This window comes from Thalia democratica, chromosome 1 (genome assembly GCF_965202585.1).
Source record: "Thalia democratica chromosome 1, ktThaDemo2.hap1.1, whole genome shotgun sequence".
Classification (NCBI taxonomy): domain Eukaryota; kingdom Metazoa; phylum Chordata; class Thaliacea; order Salpida; family Salpidae; genus Thalia; species Thalia democratica.
This window is the reverse complement of record NC_139165.1, coordinates 106,667,161-106,684,315: the sequence shown is the minus strand read 5'-3', so window position 1 is coordinate 106,684,315 and position 17,155 is coordinate 106,667,161. Positions and strand designations below refer to the sequence as shown.

Below are 17,155 nucleotides of genomic sequence, written 5' to 3'. Positions count from 1 at the left end.
TGTTGAGCTGATCATTAAAGTTTTTATTTAACAATTAGAATAGTCAAACATCTTCATTGAAATACGTATTTGAAGTAGTACCTTAGTTATATAATTAAAAGTAAAACAGTAGATTAATTCCTTGATGAGCATCGATTATTGTAATATTTACTTGTATAATTTCATATTAATACAAATATAATTTAATCTAAATTTTTTTAATCATTTAACTGTTACTATTAATAAATCGTACGTTGCTTTTCTTTTCTGAACGAGCTGAACATAATCAAAAAAAAAAGTATATAAATGCTTTAAAAATAAAGTTTTTTTTTTAATTTGATACTTAAGAAAATTTTAGTACATTTTATCTACTTAAGGAGAACAAACTTGTAGAAATATTTACAGTATATTTTATCTAAAGGTGTTTTTAATAAGTGATACGAATTATTACTGTTCAAATATTTCATGAATATGTAAAGTTTCTAGGACACTTAAAGTTGTACGCACAAGGTTTAACTAATATAAAATTTAGATAATTAATAAAAATAGAGAAGGTTTTTTGTTTTAAAACAAACAAATGAAATTGGATGAACAATTAGGAAAAACTTGATTGATGTTTTTCAAATAAAAAGAATGTTTTTTGGTTTTGAACTAATTAAAGATTTTAAATACATAGCTAGCAAATGTTGTGTTTTCTTGTTTTATAACAAAGTTCCTTTTCAGATTAATTACAGATTAGTTAATACCAGTTTAAAACTTATTATTCATTGATTAAGCTTATCAAATGATTTTTTCTACAAATTATTTTATAAAATAAAAACGAAAGTAATCAAAGTTTTTTAAGTTGTGCACTAGAACTTTAATGTATTGCAATATTAATTTTTATAATTGTATTTTGTTCTTTATGCAAAGTTTGTTATGATAAACATATAGCAAAGTTTATTTTTCTTTGACTTAGTAGTTTTTATATCTACAAGCCAGTAGTATATAGCTATCTATGACGAACTCATTTAATTTGTGGTAATTGAAAAAAAATACAAAGTAAACAAAGTAATATGCATTAATGTACAATTGTTATTACTTTTACTAAAACGATAGTTGTCATTCATAAAGAAAAAGGTTAAATTTTTTTCTTATTTTTGCCTTTTGGCAACTTAAGTGTATTAAAAAAACAGCTGTACAAAAATATACTACAGTTTAAATCGAGTAAATAGGTTTCACTTAAACTAGAGGCATTAAAAACTGTTCCTTATTTCCAACTTTGTTAAAAAAAACTAAGTTAACAAACATCATTTATGACAATTTTCATATTCTGGTGTAAGTAACTTAGTCATAAAAAAACAAAAAGACACTAAAGTTAGTAACAAACTTCATTTCTTAAAGTTTTTTGTTGGTTTTTTTTTAACTTTAAGCTTATTAGAAGGAAAATTAGTTTTTAATTATAAGATAAAATCAATTTTATTGGTTTCTGAAAAATGTACATTTGTTTGTATTTAGTGCTTGTTTTTATTTTAGGAATAAAGTGTAACATTGAAAGTTGGTAATTTAGAAAAAAAAGTAATCACCATAATCGCCGAAACTAATTATTTTTATTTTGCTGCAAAATTGTTAAGTTTTTGCAAAATAGAGATAAACATATTCTACGTCATAGAATAGTTGCGCACGAGAAAAAACTAAGATAACTTTTTATCTTGAAATGCTTTACACTGCTTTAACTAATAATTCTAAAAAAGTGGTTTTTAAAAAAATATTTTATTACTATATCTATGAATTGGTTTTTATCATAAACGATCCTAAAAGTTGTATCTTATTGTTTAATGTTTAGTTTTTGAGGTCAAATAGTAAGCATTAAGGAACAGCTGTAGTTATAAACTTGACTATGAGAAAATGATTAAAATCAAAATTTTCACAGCGAAAACTTCTAACTTAGTTTTCATTAATAATTTAAATAATTGAGCTTTATCTTACAAGAATCTACGAAAAAACAGTTGTGAAAACAAACAAACTTCGCGCAAAGTTTTTACTATAGACAAGCCTTAATTTTTAATTTTAAAGTTTTTTTTTTCTTTTTTGAAAAAAGTATTCAAAGTATTTTGACAATTTGAAACCAAAAATATTTTTATAAATCTTAGCGTTTAGAGCCAGAAATTTAAGCATAAAAAATTAAAAGAAAATTTGTTTAAAATTGTTTAATACTTTTACAAGTATGCTAAGAAAGTTGTTTATAAGTTCTTTATTAATATTATTGTTATCTGTATCTAGCAAGTATCAAAAATTCCTTTTCATAGTTATTAACTGCTTGTAACAGCATTTAAATCTCGTTTTTCTCAGCTAGGCGTTTTTCTATTTAGTTGTTGTTTAGCATAATTTCATAATGTGATCATAATCAAATTATGTAAAAGTTACTAACTGCCAGTGTTAAGCACCGGTTAAAACTAAAACTATTTGTTTTTTATTTCTAAAGTTGAGCGGTTTGCTTTTCCCACAAACTTGCTTTTAAAGAAAAATATATTTTAATAATGTTTCACCTTTTACTAATACTTTTTTTTCCTAAATCTTTATAAAACTATTTGTTTGTTTCACTTGAGTTTGGTTTATTGTCCTTAAAAAGCAAAGCTTAGAATTTATATTAAATAAAGTATAACATTTTTTTTTAATTTTACGTGTTGCTAAAGTTACAAATTAAAATCAATATTTTAGGAAATTCAAAAACTATAAAAGGATGTAAACAGTAACCAAAATACAACAGTAAATTTGTTAAATTGATTATATATCACCTAACTTGTCTTAATTTTACTACATATATAAGTACAAGTTAATTCTCATTTGAAATGCAAAATTTTAGCTGTACAACACACAAACCATTTTGTCTAATTGATCTTGATATTAACATATATTTTACAAGCGCCCCTAACTGACCTATCACAACTAGGTGTTGGTAATTTGAATATTTTGCCAACAAACGAAAGCAGTTTTGTTTATGTTCTAAACAGTTGCAGTGAATGGCGCAAAGTTGCACAGAAAAATATTTTGTAAGTAAATCGGTTTCTTTTATAAACCAAAAAACATGTCAGAATATTTTATTTCCTTAAATAATTTTTTAATATTTTTTTAAGCAATGATATAAACTTACCAGAACTTGAATATTTTACAGGTCATTTCTTAGGGTAACTTTATTTTAACTCGTTGTATAAGATATACGGCTATTTTAAGCATAAGAATTATAAGTCATAAAAAGGTATCATGTTTAATATTTTCGATTGATGTGACTTAATCTAGTATGTCTGCTTATATTTAATTTTTGGTTAAATTTCAATCATTTGTTAGTACCTAAGTAACAAAAAGGGAAACAAACAGCTGTTTTTTTCAAATAAGTTTAAGACACAATTGACTTATGTACAGAATTCATAATTAAATAACTAATAGCTTGAAAAAAAAACTTTGAAATAGTAAAGTTTGATTGATTATTTTTCAAATAAAATTGCAAGTCTTTTAAGCAACTTAATTAAAAGCAAAATTTTAATTACATGGCTTTACAAATATCAAAGGCATTTTTTATGTTTTTTTTAGTTTTAAGAAACTTTTTTTAGAAAACATTTTGTTTAAACTTTCTTAGCACAAAAAAAATCAAAAAATAAAGGTTTAGTTTATTATTTACGTTTTAATTAATTTCAATTCGTCTTTTTATATGAAAAGTTTTAAGTAATTAACTTAATGATTTTGAATTTAAGGCAAATAGAAAGTTTAAAACTATAGTAAAACGTTGAAACATTTACAAAAAACTTAAACTGAAAGAAATTTCAATATAACTAGAACAAGTAGTTATTTAAAAAAGCAAAAACTTGCAATTGTTTTCAGGTATTGGTCATTGTAAAACGATAGACTTTGTACAGAAAAAAGTTTTTTTTTTCTAATTTTCGCCTACATGCTATTTCGGTATATTAGATACCCAGTTGGTTAAAGGATACAATTAAAAACGCTTATTCAATTCACTGGTTAGAATGTAGTTTTTAAGGTTTGTGATAAGCATCATGTATTTTTCTAAAGTAAAAGCATGAATGACAAGAAAATTATAAAATAATTTTAAACTAGTTACTAGTAAAATAATAAACCTTTTATAGAGTTTAAATAGGCAAAAAAAAAAAGTTTTGACCAATGTATGATTTTTTTTGTAAATGATAAATAATAGTCATTAAACTTCACTTAGAAAGTATTTAATTTAATCTTGTAGCTGATAATTTGAAAATAAGAAACTAAAATGTATTTAATGACAAAATTGTCGCAAAATACTGTTCTAAAATTTTAAAATTTTTAAAGGAAGCAACGTAGCATTTACCAGTTAGTTTGTATAAAGTTAGATATTTAAATAAATGCGGTAAATAAATATAGTCACAAGTAAAAGTTTTATGGGTGACTAAAGCTATTTGTACTAAAATTTGAAAATGCATACGTAATACTTAAAACTGAATTATTGATTGCTTTAAGCTATTTATAACAACTTTAAGACCAGCTATTAGATTTCGATTAATTTATTCTACTAAAAACATGTGTATCGATTTCAAGTAGTTAAGTATAAATAAATTTAGTAAAAAATATCACAAAGTTAGTCCATAATTTGCTTACGTTTTTTAAACAAAAAGTTTTAATAAAACGTTTATTAAGTTTTTTTATTTCATTAATTTTATGTTTTTAATTTGTTTTACAAGAACAATAGTTGTTTTAACTTTATTTTAGAAGAACAGAATATTTCATCAGCCCTAAACAAAGTTTAATGTTAACCGCTGAATTATTTTTTTACAAATAGTTGATTTTATTTTTTCTAAAAACTTAATGGTACTTCAATTTTGAGTTATCAGAAAAAGGTTTAAATTTATATGAATAAATTAGTACTAAAAGAAATTGCTGTGACTAAACATTAAACAGTGTTTTCACATTACTACTAGTGATTAATTTGCCGAAACCAATTGTGATGATTAAAATACTTAAGCATAACCACAGTGCTAAGCACCGGTAAAAAATAAATTTTTGTTTTCTGTTTTGCAGGTATTAGAAAGTACTGGGAAATAACAAATGTATTTTTTCTTTTTCAACTTTAAAAAGCACTTGGCACCGTCGAAAACTGAACAAATTTGATTTATTATAAAATATTACTTTGCACAAGAATAAGCTGAACTCATTTGATTTATTTTAAAATATTACTTTGCACAAGAATAAGCTGAACTCATTTGATTTATGTTCCGCAAGCATTACAAGTAGAAAGTACTTAACACCGACAAAATGTGAACTTATTTGATTTATCTTCAAAAGCGTTAGAAAGTACTTAGCACAATTGTAGACTGATTTTGTCTGATTTTGTTTGAATTTTTTCAAGGTATTATAAACCGGTTATGTTTTCCCAGGCTTTGAATGACACTGTCTTGCACAGATTTTAAGTATAGTTAATACATTATTGTTTATTTCATACTTGAAATATCCGATTTTAAGAATTCTTTGATTTAGTATTAAAGGTGATTTTTGTTGCTATAGCTTAATAAGTTGTGTAAACTTTGGATTTAAAAAGTTTTTGTATTTTAAGCAGGTAAATTTAAAAAATATCCTGTATACTCAAACTGAGCACAGCTAGGTCAATTTTGTAATAACTTTTTTTTTGTCTAAAATGGAAAACGTTCATACATTTTAGCTTTAAGGTGAATATAGTTTAACAAACAGAAAATAACAGCAAACATTATTTATTTCAAATAATTCGAATAGGTAAAAAAAGCATCATTTTTTAATATTTCGTTATATTTTTTGATTACAAACCAAAAAGTTTTGTAACTATAAAAAAAGTTTAATTAAAAAGAACGATGAAACTAAACTTTTACACAACAATAAATTTGGGCTGAAGTTTTGTAAAGAATTGTATATCAACGGAAGTCAAAAACTTGCAAAAAGGCAAGTCTGCTTATAAAGCAAATCTGCTTATAAATTCAACAAATCAGCAACCGATGCTGATAAGTCACGTGCAGAATATTTAAGTGATAGATTAAAAGCGATGCAAACATTCCAATTAAAACTTCACACAAAATTATCGGGCGGCCTGTCAAATTTAACCGGTAAATTTTGGAAAGCTTTAGCGGTTTTTCCTTTTTTTTCTTGTTTTTGCCCGTCGGCGTTGGCAATTAAATAAGCTGCCGGCTGCAGTTTAATCATTCATATCACGGTGCGAGTGAGTGAAATAAACATTCAGTTAAAGTTGTTTTTTTTTTGCTTTACTTTACTGTAACATTTTGAATGAGCAACTGCTTGAAAAATAACCAATTTAATAATGAAGTTTTTAGTAGCGAGCTTTAAGTTTAGTGTATTGTTACAAAATGATAGGAAATTATTACATAGGTGGTATAAATATGTTTCATTTTATCTCAATAAATATGTAACTATAATTAAAATTGGACACATTTGCTGATAAGATCTATTTAGATTTGCTTTAGATAACAATTTTTGACCAGAACATGGTTTTAGGAAGCATTAAGACGAGTTTTCTGTTAGTTTTGAATATAATGTTATGTCTTATGGTTGCCCAAAAAGTAAACAAATGGGTTTTTTATTAGTATTTCATATATATATATTTTTTTTTTAATTTTCACAAATTGAGCCTACGCTATCGTAATAACCAACTGAAATAGATTTTAGTGAAACAAACTTATTTTGTTACAGTAAATTTATTCAAAAGTTACCATAAACAAGGCTATTGTGTTAAATTGCGAAAAAAACAGGTTTTGAATTTCACGCAAATTTAACTAAATTGTGAGTGTGTCAACTAAATTTCATTACAACTTAATTGACAGGTGGAATTTTCAAAACAGGTGTAAGGTTACAGCAGAACAGAAGTGCTATTTAGTACGTTCAAACAACCAGTGTTTTGTTACTCAGTTAATAAAAAAGTTCTAGTTCAATTGAGCTGTCAGCTGTAGTAAAAGTTTTTGAAGTTCTGAAAGTTTAAAAATATATGTTGGTCACAGTTCAAACCAATGGTTCATATTTACCTACTTTGGTGTGGTAAATAAAAGTAATATTTAGAATTTTTCAGACCGTTTTTTGGTTAATTTACTAGAAAACTTTGAATATTCTTAACTTAAAACATTTTGTTATTTTTATTAATTAAACTAATAAAATTTAAACTAAAATTAATTTTTTTTTTGTGTTTATATTCTCTGAATAAAAATATATTGAGTTCATAAAAATCTAACAAAATATCAAGCAGACATTTTAAATCAATCATTTTAGTAGATTTTTATCAAGTGTTGCCATAGCAAACAGTGTGACGTAATAACTTGTTGTATTTACAAAATAAACAGCATTTTGCGCTCGGCAACTTGTATTAAAACCATCAATCAGTTAGTTGTTCAAGTTCAGTTAGAAATATAATAAACACTAACTATGAAATTCAATCTATTTAAACTTTTTATTTTCTTAACTTTTATCTTATTCAATATATTTGTTTAATTTGACTTTAGGCGTAGGAAAAATGAAATAAAAAACTTTGTGAAATTTATTAGTATTTTGTTTTAAATGCTTTAAAATTGATTAAAATACTTAGTTTACTTTCTGTATAAAATTTATATTATTACCGATAACTTTATAAATAGTAAAGTGCAATTTCGATAAAAATAAAATTTGCTAAGTTTTTATTGATAGAGGTACTCAGGCTGTCGAATAAGCTATACATAAACCAGACATAAAATTTTTCTTCTATTGCTTATTAGTGAACAATTTTCATAACAGTTTAGTTTAGTAGTGTAGTATATAATGTTGTTTGCGAAATTGTTGAGGAAGTTTTTACATTGAAACCTTGTGAAACTTTTTAATTTATAGTACGCTTCAAGAAATTTTTTTTTTGAGATCAAACAATTCAATTTAATGACGTTTTACAGCTTCAATCTACAAGCAATTAGGCTGGGTCAATTTTACCAGCACAACTTGCTGAGCTACATGCTTTTCACACCTTAAAAATTTCTGAAATGTGATTTTAAATTTATCAAAAACTCGTGTTTATAAATTTTCATGATCTTTATCTAGACTAACAAACAATTTAAACTAAATTAGCCTAATCGTCCTAAATCGGTTAGCAAATTAAAAACCATTTTTACAGCCAGATTTAGTAAGATATCACATGTTTTTTTGCTAAAGGTTAAAATGAAGTTATCAGCTGTGGTTCTTATTCAACTATGACGTCATTATGGATTATTTTGATGCTATTAACTCTGTTCGCGCCATCGACATTTCAAAGCTGCCTCCACGACATTATTCATCCGGATATCAAAAACAATGACATTATGAGTGACATTACGAATTATGACGTCATACCCGAAAAAGTAAAAAGGAAGCGTCGTCAGACTCATACAAACGACGACATTAAACTTGGAGATTTTTACAAAAGGATGAGACTGAAACTCTGGTTCGATTTTGACAACATTGATTTGAGTTCGGAAGAAATAAAACGGCTTGAAACTCAAACAAGGAAAGCAGCAGATAAGTTGTCAGCAATTTTAAGAGGTTTGTTTGCATAACAGTTAAAATAAATTGATTTTACTAAGTTTTAACGACTAACTGAAATTATTCTACAAAAAACTGTTTAAGACAAAAACTTTTTCTGATAACAGGCAAAATATTATAAAAGTGTACAAATGTGTAAAACTTTCACATAAGATAAAGTTTACGTTTTTTCTAGTCATACCAGAAGACGAACCCCTTTTGTTTAAACGTGAAAACGTTTGCAAATCAATTTGGATTTACCCAAGACCAGCAGTTTCTACATTTCAGAAGTATGTAGTATCAAATTTGTCTATTTTTGATTTTATTTGTAATTTTCATAATTTTTTTATTAACTGAATTGTTTTGTTTTAAATAAACATAGCATTTTCTTGTGTTATCAAGTAGTTTTTTTCAGTAGTATCTTGTTTTTGCATTATATGTTTGAGTTTTAAATGTTATAGTCTTATTTTATTAACAGATGTGCTGAGCTAAATCCTTACTATGATGGTGAAGTTTGTATGAACGAATTTAAAGTAAGTTTTATAGTTTATTAAATCGGCAAAAATATAAGTAATAAGCTAGTTATAATATATCTAACTACAGATAGTTAAAAATATTGATATACTAATAAAAAAGCAAGAATAGAATAAATAGAACTTAGAAAAACAACATTTCAGATTCCTTCTTTAGTGCTTACTTTATTTTGATAATTTGATTTTTGCTTAACAAAATTTTAATCTAGATACCTGACGAGCACTTACAAGGTTATGAGATATTTGATAATGCCAACGCAGATGAAGGTCATTATGTGTTCAAAAATGGTACAGGAATAACAGATACTGATACCGTTATCTATATTAGGGCACAAAATACACAACATTGCCAAAATTATGAGGTAAACAATTTTCTTACTGTTCGTCTAGATCATTTTTTGTTTATATTTTAAATAGAGACTAAATATCAAGCAGAAGTGACAAAACCAAAAACTTAATATATCTGTTAGAACATCTTTTAATCTTCTATTTTTAATAAAAACAACGAAACAAGTAGTTATAAAACCTTATTGAAGATAACTCAAAGTGTTACGTGTCAATTTTTACTACTTACATTATTCATATATTAGACCTGTAATTGAAATAGTTTTAGAACAATTAAACTAAAATTAGTTTTTCCGTGATCAATTAAACTATTATCGTGAAACAACCAGATTGGAAAATTTATTTGGTCTTAAATTATTTACTTGAACACTTAAAAAGTATTTTTTATGTGAAAAAAAGGAAAGTGGAAGTATATTTTCATGCAAAACATTTAACTTTATATTAAAAGTGTATAAATAAATAATGCATTATAAATCCTTTAAAATCAGACTGACTACTACTTTGTTTTCTATTTAGACTTTAAAGCACGTTAAAAAATGTGTGATTAGCTGTTACTAACAGCACGATTTTTGTATTAACAATTATTTTAATTGTTTTCAAAAGTATTCCTTAAACTTTTTTTTGAAATTCCAAACAAATTATATTTTTATTGTCACGTTTGTAAAATTATTTCGGTAAAAACGATTATAAAGACATCATGATAAAAAGAGATTATGCATATAAATTTAAAACTAAATTTTAAAAATATTTAAATGTCAATAATATTTATATAAAAAGTTGATGTAAAATAAAAAGTAATTCTATTGTGAACAAAACTATGTTTCAATCAATTCACGTAGAAGCTCTAATGTAAATCATCTTTATTTTTCATTGTGCTTTTTATTTTTGATGTTGCACAATTCAAAGTAAGTAAAAAAATATTGAAACGATTGTACTATTTAATTTAAATGTTTTTCAAACAGAACGCGATAGCTTATGCAAGTTACTGTAAACTAGGACGATTCAACAGACCTATAGCTGGGTACGCAAACTTCTGTCCTAAATACCTGAAAAATGGCATCTACAACCCTGAGAAGTTATATTTGGTTAGTTATTCTAATTAACTTAGACATATATAGGATTTTTTTTAATATAAGTTTATTTTTAAATCTGTTTAACTTTTTAAACTGTTTTATAAATATTTATTGATATTGCTGATTTTTAAAACTTTTATTTTAGACCGCATTGCACGAATTTCTACATGCTCTTGGATTTTCTAAGCATTTATTTAACAAGTATCAAACTTGTAGACTTGTTGTAAGTTATCTAAACTTTATTATTTTGAAAATTAGATATATTTTCTTTAAAATTACTTACAAACAAAATTACTTTCTTGAACATTTTTTGTTAAGGGTGAAATTCTTATGTTAATGTTGGTTATCAAAGACTTCTAGTTTAAATTATTAAGATTTTAAGCTAAACTAATATGTTAAGCGTTATTTTTAATTAAAAAGTTCTTATTTAGTTTTTCACTAAATTTCAAATTCAAAATTTTACTTTGCTTTTACGCACTTATTATTTTACTATAAAAAAGTAATTCAATATAGTTAATACTAAATTGAACTACATTTTTTTAAGAACAAAGAAGGAAAAGAACCTTATGTCTCTTGTAAACAACAAAATAACTTGGTAGTAAGCGATTCATCTAATTTCAAACTAGTAAGTGAAGAAGTTAAAAGAAAATCGTCAGTTCACTTCAGTTGCAAATATATTGAAGGCATGGAACTAGAAAACGCCAATGAAGTAAACTTTAAACAATATTTTTCTAACTAAAATGAATTTATATTAATAAATGTAACTTTATAATTTCTTTGCTTTTTTGTTTTTGGTATTACAAAAATATGTATAAAATAAAGTATACTTTTATACTAAACTAAATAAAAAAATCAATATTTCATGATAAACAAAATGTATTATTTTATTTATAATTAAAGAACAGTGTATCTATCTATCTTAGTATTTATTTTATTTTTTAAAATTTAAGTATTTTTTTTTGAATATTAAATTTATGAATGTACGTTTGTTATAGGTGAGATGGGTAGATAAAAATGCTAATCAATTAGTTATAGATTTTATGAACTTTTAACACCTGCGCATGCGTAGTGTATTGATAATTATTTCACACAATATGTAGTGTTTATGGTTTTAATTTAGTAACAGATCGCTATTCATGTACAGAGCACTTGAAAAGTTTATTACATCCGTCAGTTTTAACATAAATAATAGCTTTTCGACAAACAATATGCTATTTATAAAAATATTAACATGATAAATTAAATAAATCTTCGTATAAGTAAAAACTACTGTATTTTTGAAAAATTTTTTACATTAATTAGAGATTAATTTCTCAAATTTGTTTTAAACTTTATTAGACAGCTTGAACTATTTTTATTTTGAAAAATAGCTGATACTTAAAAATACGAGTTTAAACTATGTTCTATTTGCCTTACTTTACTGTAATTATTTTTATAAGTAACAGTTGTTAATCTTATTAATGTAAAATGATCATGTACAACTAACAAACATTAAAGTCGTACAACAAACATATTTTGAAAGTCTTGGTTAAAATAGTCTCTCTACATTTCTATTGTTTTTATAATACATGTAAAGCTTGTTCTTCATTCTTTATTTTAAACTTAGACAGACATTTTAAATAAGTTTTCAAAATTTTAAAACTCGGTTACTGTAATACTGTAATAACTTGATCTAAGGGTTTACTAATAAAAATTTATTTACTTAAGGTAAAAAGACTGACGTCACATTGGGAAATGAGGAAAATGCACACTTCTATTATGACGTCACAGATGGGATCCGTAAGTTGAAAATTAATTGAATGTTTAGCAATTAAGTAAAAATAAAATAGACAACTATACTTAACTAAAAAAGTTAAATATTTTATACTGTTTACCTTAATCTTTTTTTTTTTGAATTTATTTCTGATTTTACAAAATGAATTTTTAAGTGTTTTAATTTTATATATACCAACAAATTTACTGTTGATAAGTATAGTAACGTACGCAACTAACAATTTATCTAAGCTTTTTTATTGCCTTCACAGTCCTCCTTAGTGTCATTGGACCCAATAACACTAGCAGCATTACAAGATAGCGGCTGGTATTTTGTTGATTATTCGCACGCAGACCTGTTTCAATGGGGAAAAAATGAAGGTTGCCATTTTGGTTCAATTGACACGTGTTTGAATGACAAGGGAAAATATTTTTGTCATCCGTTAAACAGGTATTTATGTTAAAAAAATTAAAAAGCACTTTGTTTACATTTAACATTTGAAGTTTATAATGGTTCACGTTAATGTTGTCAAGTATTTACTAAACATTAAGGGGTATAAAAATTAATTTTGGTTGATTACTATTTTTATTAATTCATATATTACAAATATTGCTATTATTAATGTAGCTTATGTGTACATACTTTTTACACATTTGTCTTAAATTAAGTTACTACCAATGAGTTTTAATATTGTACCCTTTTTACTAAATCTTGAAAATAATTTGTTTTTCTACAGTCCAGCAAACGGTTGCCATTTTTCTGGTCATTCCAAAGGTAAATGTAGAACAAATCAATACTTAGATGGATGTCACATCTACAAAACTACTTTAAAAGACTCCTGCTTTAGTAAAATGTAAGTTCGTCTTGTTATAAATCGACTTTTATAAGTAATGTTTTTAAATGCTAAGTTTTTGCAATAAAAAGTTTTAAAAGCTTCCTCAAGTACGATAAGTTACTCTATATGTTTATGCTTTTAAATTTACTAGGATAAAAGCTCAAGGAAACGACTACCTTAGTACTTCAAGTAGTTGTTTCTACTCTAATGCTACAACAGAACAATCAGTGAGTTACTTCATACAATTTTTAATAAAAACGTACATATAAGTATACTTTTAAGTATTTATAAACCTATTATATACAATAGATACATCTTTACAAACTTACATCTAACAAATAACACATCATGTGATAAGGGATTGAAATTTTTATAAACATTAACAATATATTATAGCTAAATATTTAAATAATATAACTTACACAGCACACAAAAAGTAGAAAACGCAGAAGTGTTTCACAAAAAGAACCAGAAGGTGTCTGCTATGAGAAAAGATGCATTGACGGTTATTTACAAATAAAAGTTGGCTCCTTAGGTTGGACTAATTGTCCTTCGGAAACATGGCTTGAAGTTGACGATTACCAAGGTATAACGTCATAAGTAACTTTGTTATTAGTTTACTTTTAAGTAATAACAACTGTATAATATAGTTTCTTGATTTAGGTTCTGTTTACTGCCCAAAAGCTGACGACTATTGCCAGAAAAAGAAACCATTCCACCAAGGTAAGCTACAAATTCTTTTTTTATCAAACGTTTAAAACTAAAATTTGTTATAAGTTTTGTTAAAACATGCAAACTCTTTGTCAAATTTATAGTAACGGTATATTGCTAAATATCTTTGTTTGTAAGAAGAAACCAAAAGTTTTGAAAAAATCGTTATTTGTCACTTAGGATATGTCCCTACTGTTTGTGCGAGAGTCAGTATACATTTCAACGACTTGTCAAGGCTTTACACCAGGTCAACTTTCAGTCCACAGAAGCAATTCAAAATGAAAGACGACTTAATAAAAGCAATGCTCAGAATAATAGACAATATTGTTACACGTTATGGGTTAGTTAAACTTAAACATTTATGATAAATTTTATTATTATATTATCAAGAGTTGTACGTTTTCTGATTAACGAAGCATATTTTTTATATTAAAGTTTAATTAGTAACTAACTAAAGAATTTTAGTCATTTACAGTTTTTTTGACTGGAAAAAAATACGTTTTGGTTTTAGTTTAAGTCTTTTATGTACATTGATTTAAAGTTTAACTACAAAAAACACTATTTCTTAATTATTATACTAAAAAACTTCTTAGTGTTTTATATACCATAACGTTATAAACTATTACAAGTACATTAAAAACTTAAACTTTTGTAGAGCGAAGACAATGCTTCCAGCAAGAATATCAAAGCTAGATGAACTTTTCTTTTCACTTCAATCGACAAGTAGAAACTATTTTGATGATTCAGAAGATAGAAATTGTTCTGAGGCCATGGATGCACTTCAAAAAACTGTAGAAAGAAGGAGTCTAGCCATTGCAAGAAATAATGCTAAAACTAAAGCTAAATCAATTAAGTTGTAAGTATTATTATTATTTTTATAATGATTTGTTTGAAACTTTTAATACATTTTATTTTCTCCCTCACATTCAATTTTTGTTTTTTAGCTGGAATCTTACTGAACCATGTCCTGAAAAGCCTGAAAAGCCCAAGAAACCTCCAAAAAATGCTACAAAAACCACCAAACCTGAAAAACCTTCCAACTTAACCAAAAAACCTCAAGCGATACCAACACCCAAAAAAATAGAATCCTTAAAACCCGCAGTGGTGTCGAAACCTGAACCAAAAACCGAAGAAAAACTAAACAAATCCGAATTTGGTACCGGAGCCGGCTCTCTGGTAGCTTGGACGATCATAACTCTGGTAAGCAGCGTCATGCTGTTCCTGGCAGTGTTGACGGTCTACAAATCAATACCGCCATCAAGCGTCCATCCCCACAAGTTCGACGAAGAATCCCCAACGGCAACTCCTCCCAGCAGCATATCAGAGTTTCTGACGTCATCGACGTTTCCTACGTCATCAGTCGTCATGACTTCGTTCAACGTTCAAGACGTGACGTCATCTCAAAACTGTGATTTGTATTTGGCGCCTAAAACTTAGTGACGTCATTTAAGTTTCCAATTTGTCTAATTAAGCTGCTTCATTTAATAAATGATAATTGAAATGTAGCTGTATCAATAGTTAGTTATAAGATAAAAAAATATTAACATCTTATTGGTTAAGGTTGTTAGGGCTAAGAGTATAAAAATTTTTTTTATTCAAAATCGTTTGATAAAAGTTAAATACTTTTGATCACTTAAATATTTTCTTGTAAGATACTTTAAGAAATGTATGGTATTGCTTTTTGACTAATTTGATATCTTGCCACAACAAGGGTACTGTTTTTTCCCAAATGTTCTTAGTTATTTCTATTAACTGTTTTTATTGATAACTTTATTTTTGTTTTTATTTTGTCAAAATTTTCAAGTACTATTAACTAAACGCTGAAACATTTTAAAATTTAATTTTTTTAAGTCTTTTTGAAATTCGCTAGAAATACGTATTTCGTAGTTAGGATTTGTTAATAGGTTATTTATAAACATATATTCCATAATTTAGCTTCAGATTTCTTAAACTTTTTTAAATAAAATTTATACTGTGATTAAAGGTTACCTAAAAGACCAAACTTATTTATCTTTCAAAATTCTTATTTAAGATTAATTGCTTAAAGCTTAATTTTATTTTTAATTTCAGCTTCAAAACTTATTTAAACAAAAATAGTTTTATAAAATTTTAAACTTGACTTCCATTTACTTTTAAACTACTGTGCCTTTTTTAATTGTAGTTATTTCAATAAATATGCAAACTATAAGTTTTTTATGTATACAAATACAAAATAGTTCAATTCTATGCATTTTATTAAATTAAGTTTTGTCAAAAAGTATGTTTACTTAACAAAAATAAATTTTAAGATATGAGCTACAATCTTTTTATATCAAGTTTCATAACAAAGGACTTTTGTTTTGTAAAACATACATTTTTAATTAGAAACTTTAAACAAAGAAAGGGTTTCAATTTTGATCTGATATTAACTTTTTATAGTAAAGCTACATAAACTTAAAGGTTTAGTATGTTTTCAAAAAAAGGTATAAATAGTTGAACAGATGAGAGAGTACTTGTTATCTATTGTTAAAATAACATAAAAAGAGAGTAAAAAAAAAAGATTCAAAAAATATTATTATTTTATTAATTGCAATTTTATAAACGTGCAGGAATTTATATTTTTAGACAACTAATGTGATATGGTTAATGTATGAACATTGAACAATATTAGATGTTCAAAAATTAAAATTTATAAAAAGAGAAAGAATATACTTTTGTATACTTGTGTAGTATAGTACTGTTAAAGTAAAAATGAACTTTATTTTGTCTATTGTAGACTTCGTTTAATAAAAAGTTTTTAAATCGTAGTAAATACTTAATTTTTACAAATTCTCAGCAAAAAAGCCATGTCAAATTAAATTTATCTCAATCAAAATACTTATTTTTAGGTTTAAGTTATACTAGTTTCTCTAGAATATTAAGTTAATGTGTTTTTTTAAGTGAGCTTAAGCTTAATTTGTCGTTAATTAAATAGCAAATTATTACATTTTTATATTTTTCAACTAGTTAACACATTAAACGTCTAGGATTTAGTTGATTGAAAAATTATAATTACTTTTACAAGCTTCACGTAAATTATAAGATTTTAATTTTCTGTGAGTTTCTGTGATACAAGCATATAATCTCGCGTTTGATGTTGACTTATTTTCACAAGTATAAGTTACTAATTTAAATATGTGAATATAAACCACTATTATTCTAAAATTTGCAATATTTCTTATATAAACAACAGTTGTTTTAATAGAGTATTAATAAAAACTAAAAAAAAACATATAGATCAATTTTGGTCTACTGAAACAATTTGTGCAAATGAAATAAAATTGCACATACTTTATATTACTAGCTCCTAATATATGTAAAATTAAGCACGTTATAATAATAAACTGTAAATTTGATGAAGCTTTTTTTTTAATGAAAATATTACATATAGCTT

The 17,155-nt window shown here is 25.3% G+C and overlaps 1 protein-coding gene across 1 annotated transcript; it reads left to right on the top strand.

Annotated features, from left to right (window-relative positions):
- Nucleotides 1-8,115: 8,115 nt before the first annotated feature.
- On the top strand, nucleotides 8,116-15,560 carry LOC145831585 (ciliated left-right organizer metallopeptidase-like). Its single transcript, XM_082938890.1, has 16 exons — nucleotides 8,116-8,514; nucleotides 8,690-8,783; nucleotides 8,972-9,026; nucleotides 9,236-9,388; nucleotides 10,334-10,456; nucleotides 10,590-10,667; nucleotides 10,989-11,153; nucleotides 12,152-12,223; nucleotides 12,469-12,647; nucleotides 12,934-13,050; nucleotides 13,184-13,259; nucleotides 13,459-13,618; nucleotides 13,696-13,755; nucleotides 13,924-14,083; nucleotides 14,399-14,599; nucleotides 14,688-15,560. The coding sequence occupies exons 1-16, from the start codon at nucleotides 8,187-8,189 to the stop codon at nucleotides 15,178-15,180; spliced, it is 2,514 nt and encodes an 837-aa protein (XP_082795016.1). The 5' UTR covers nucleotides 8,116-8,186; the 3' UTR covers nucleotides 15,181-15,560.
- Nucleotides 15,561-17,155: the final 1,595 nt, after the last annotated feature.

Excerpts from the sequence above, each read along its gene's own strand:
- LOC145831585 (XM_082938890.1), top strand. The coding sequence starts at position 8,187 with ATGACGTCATTATGGATTATTTTGATGCTATTAACTCTGTTCGCGCCA. Across the intron at positions 9,027-9,235 it reads TTTGTATGAACGAATTTAAA|ATACCTGACGAGCACTTACA; the intron begins GTAAGTTTTATA and ends ATTTTAATCTAG. Across the intron at positions 13,051-13,183 it reads GACTCCTGCTTTAGTAAAAT|GATAAAAGCTCAAGGAAACG; the intron begins GTAAGTTCGTCT and ends TAAATTTACTAG.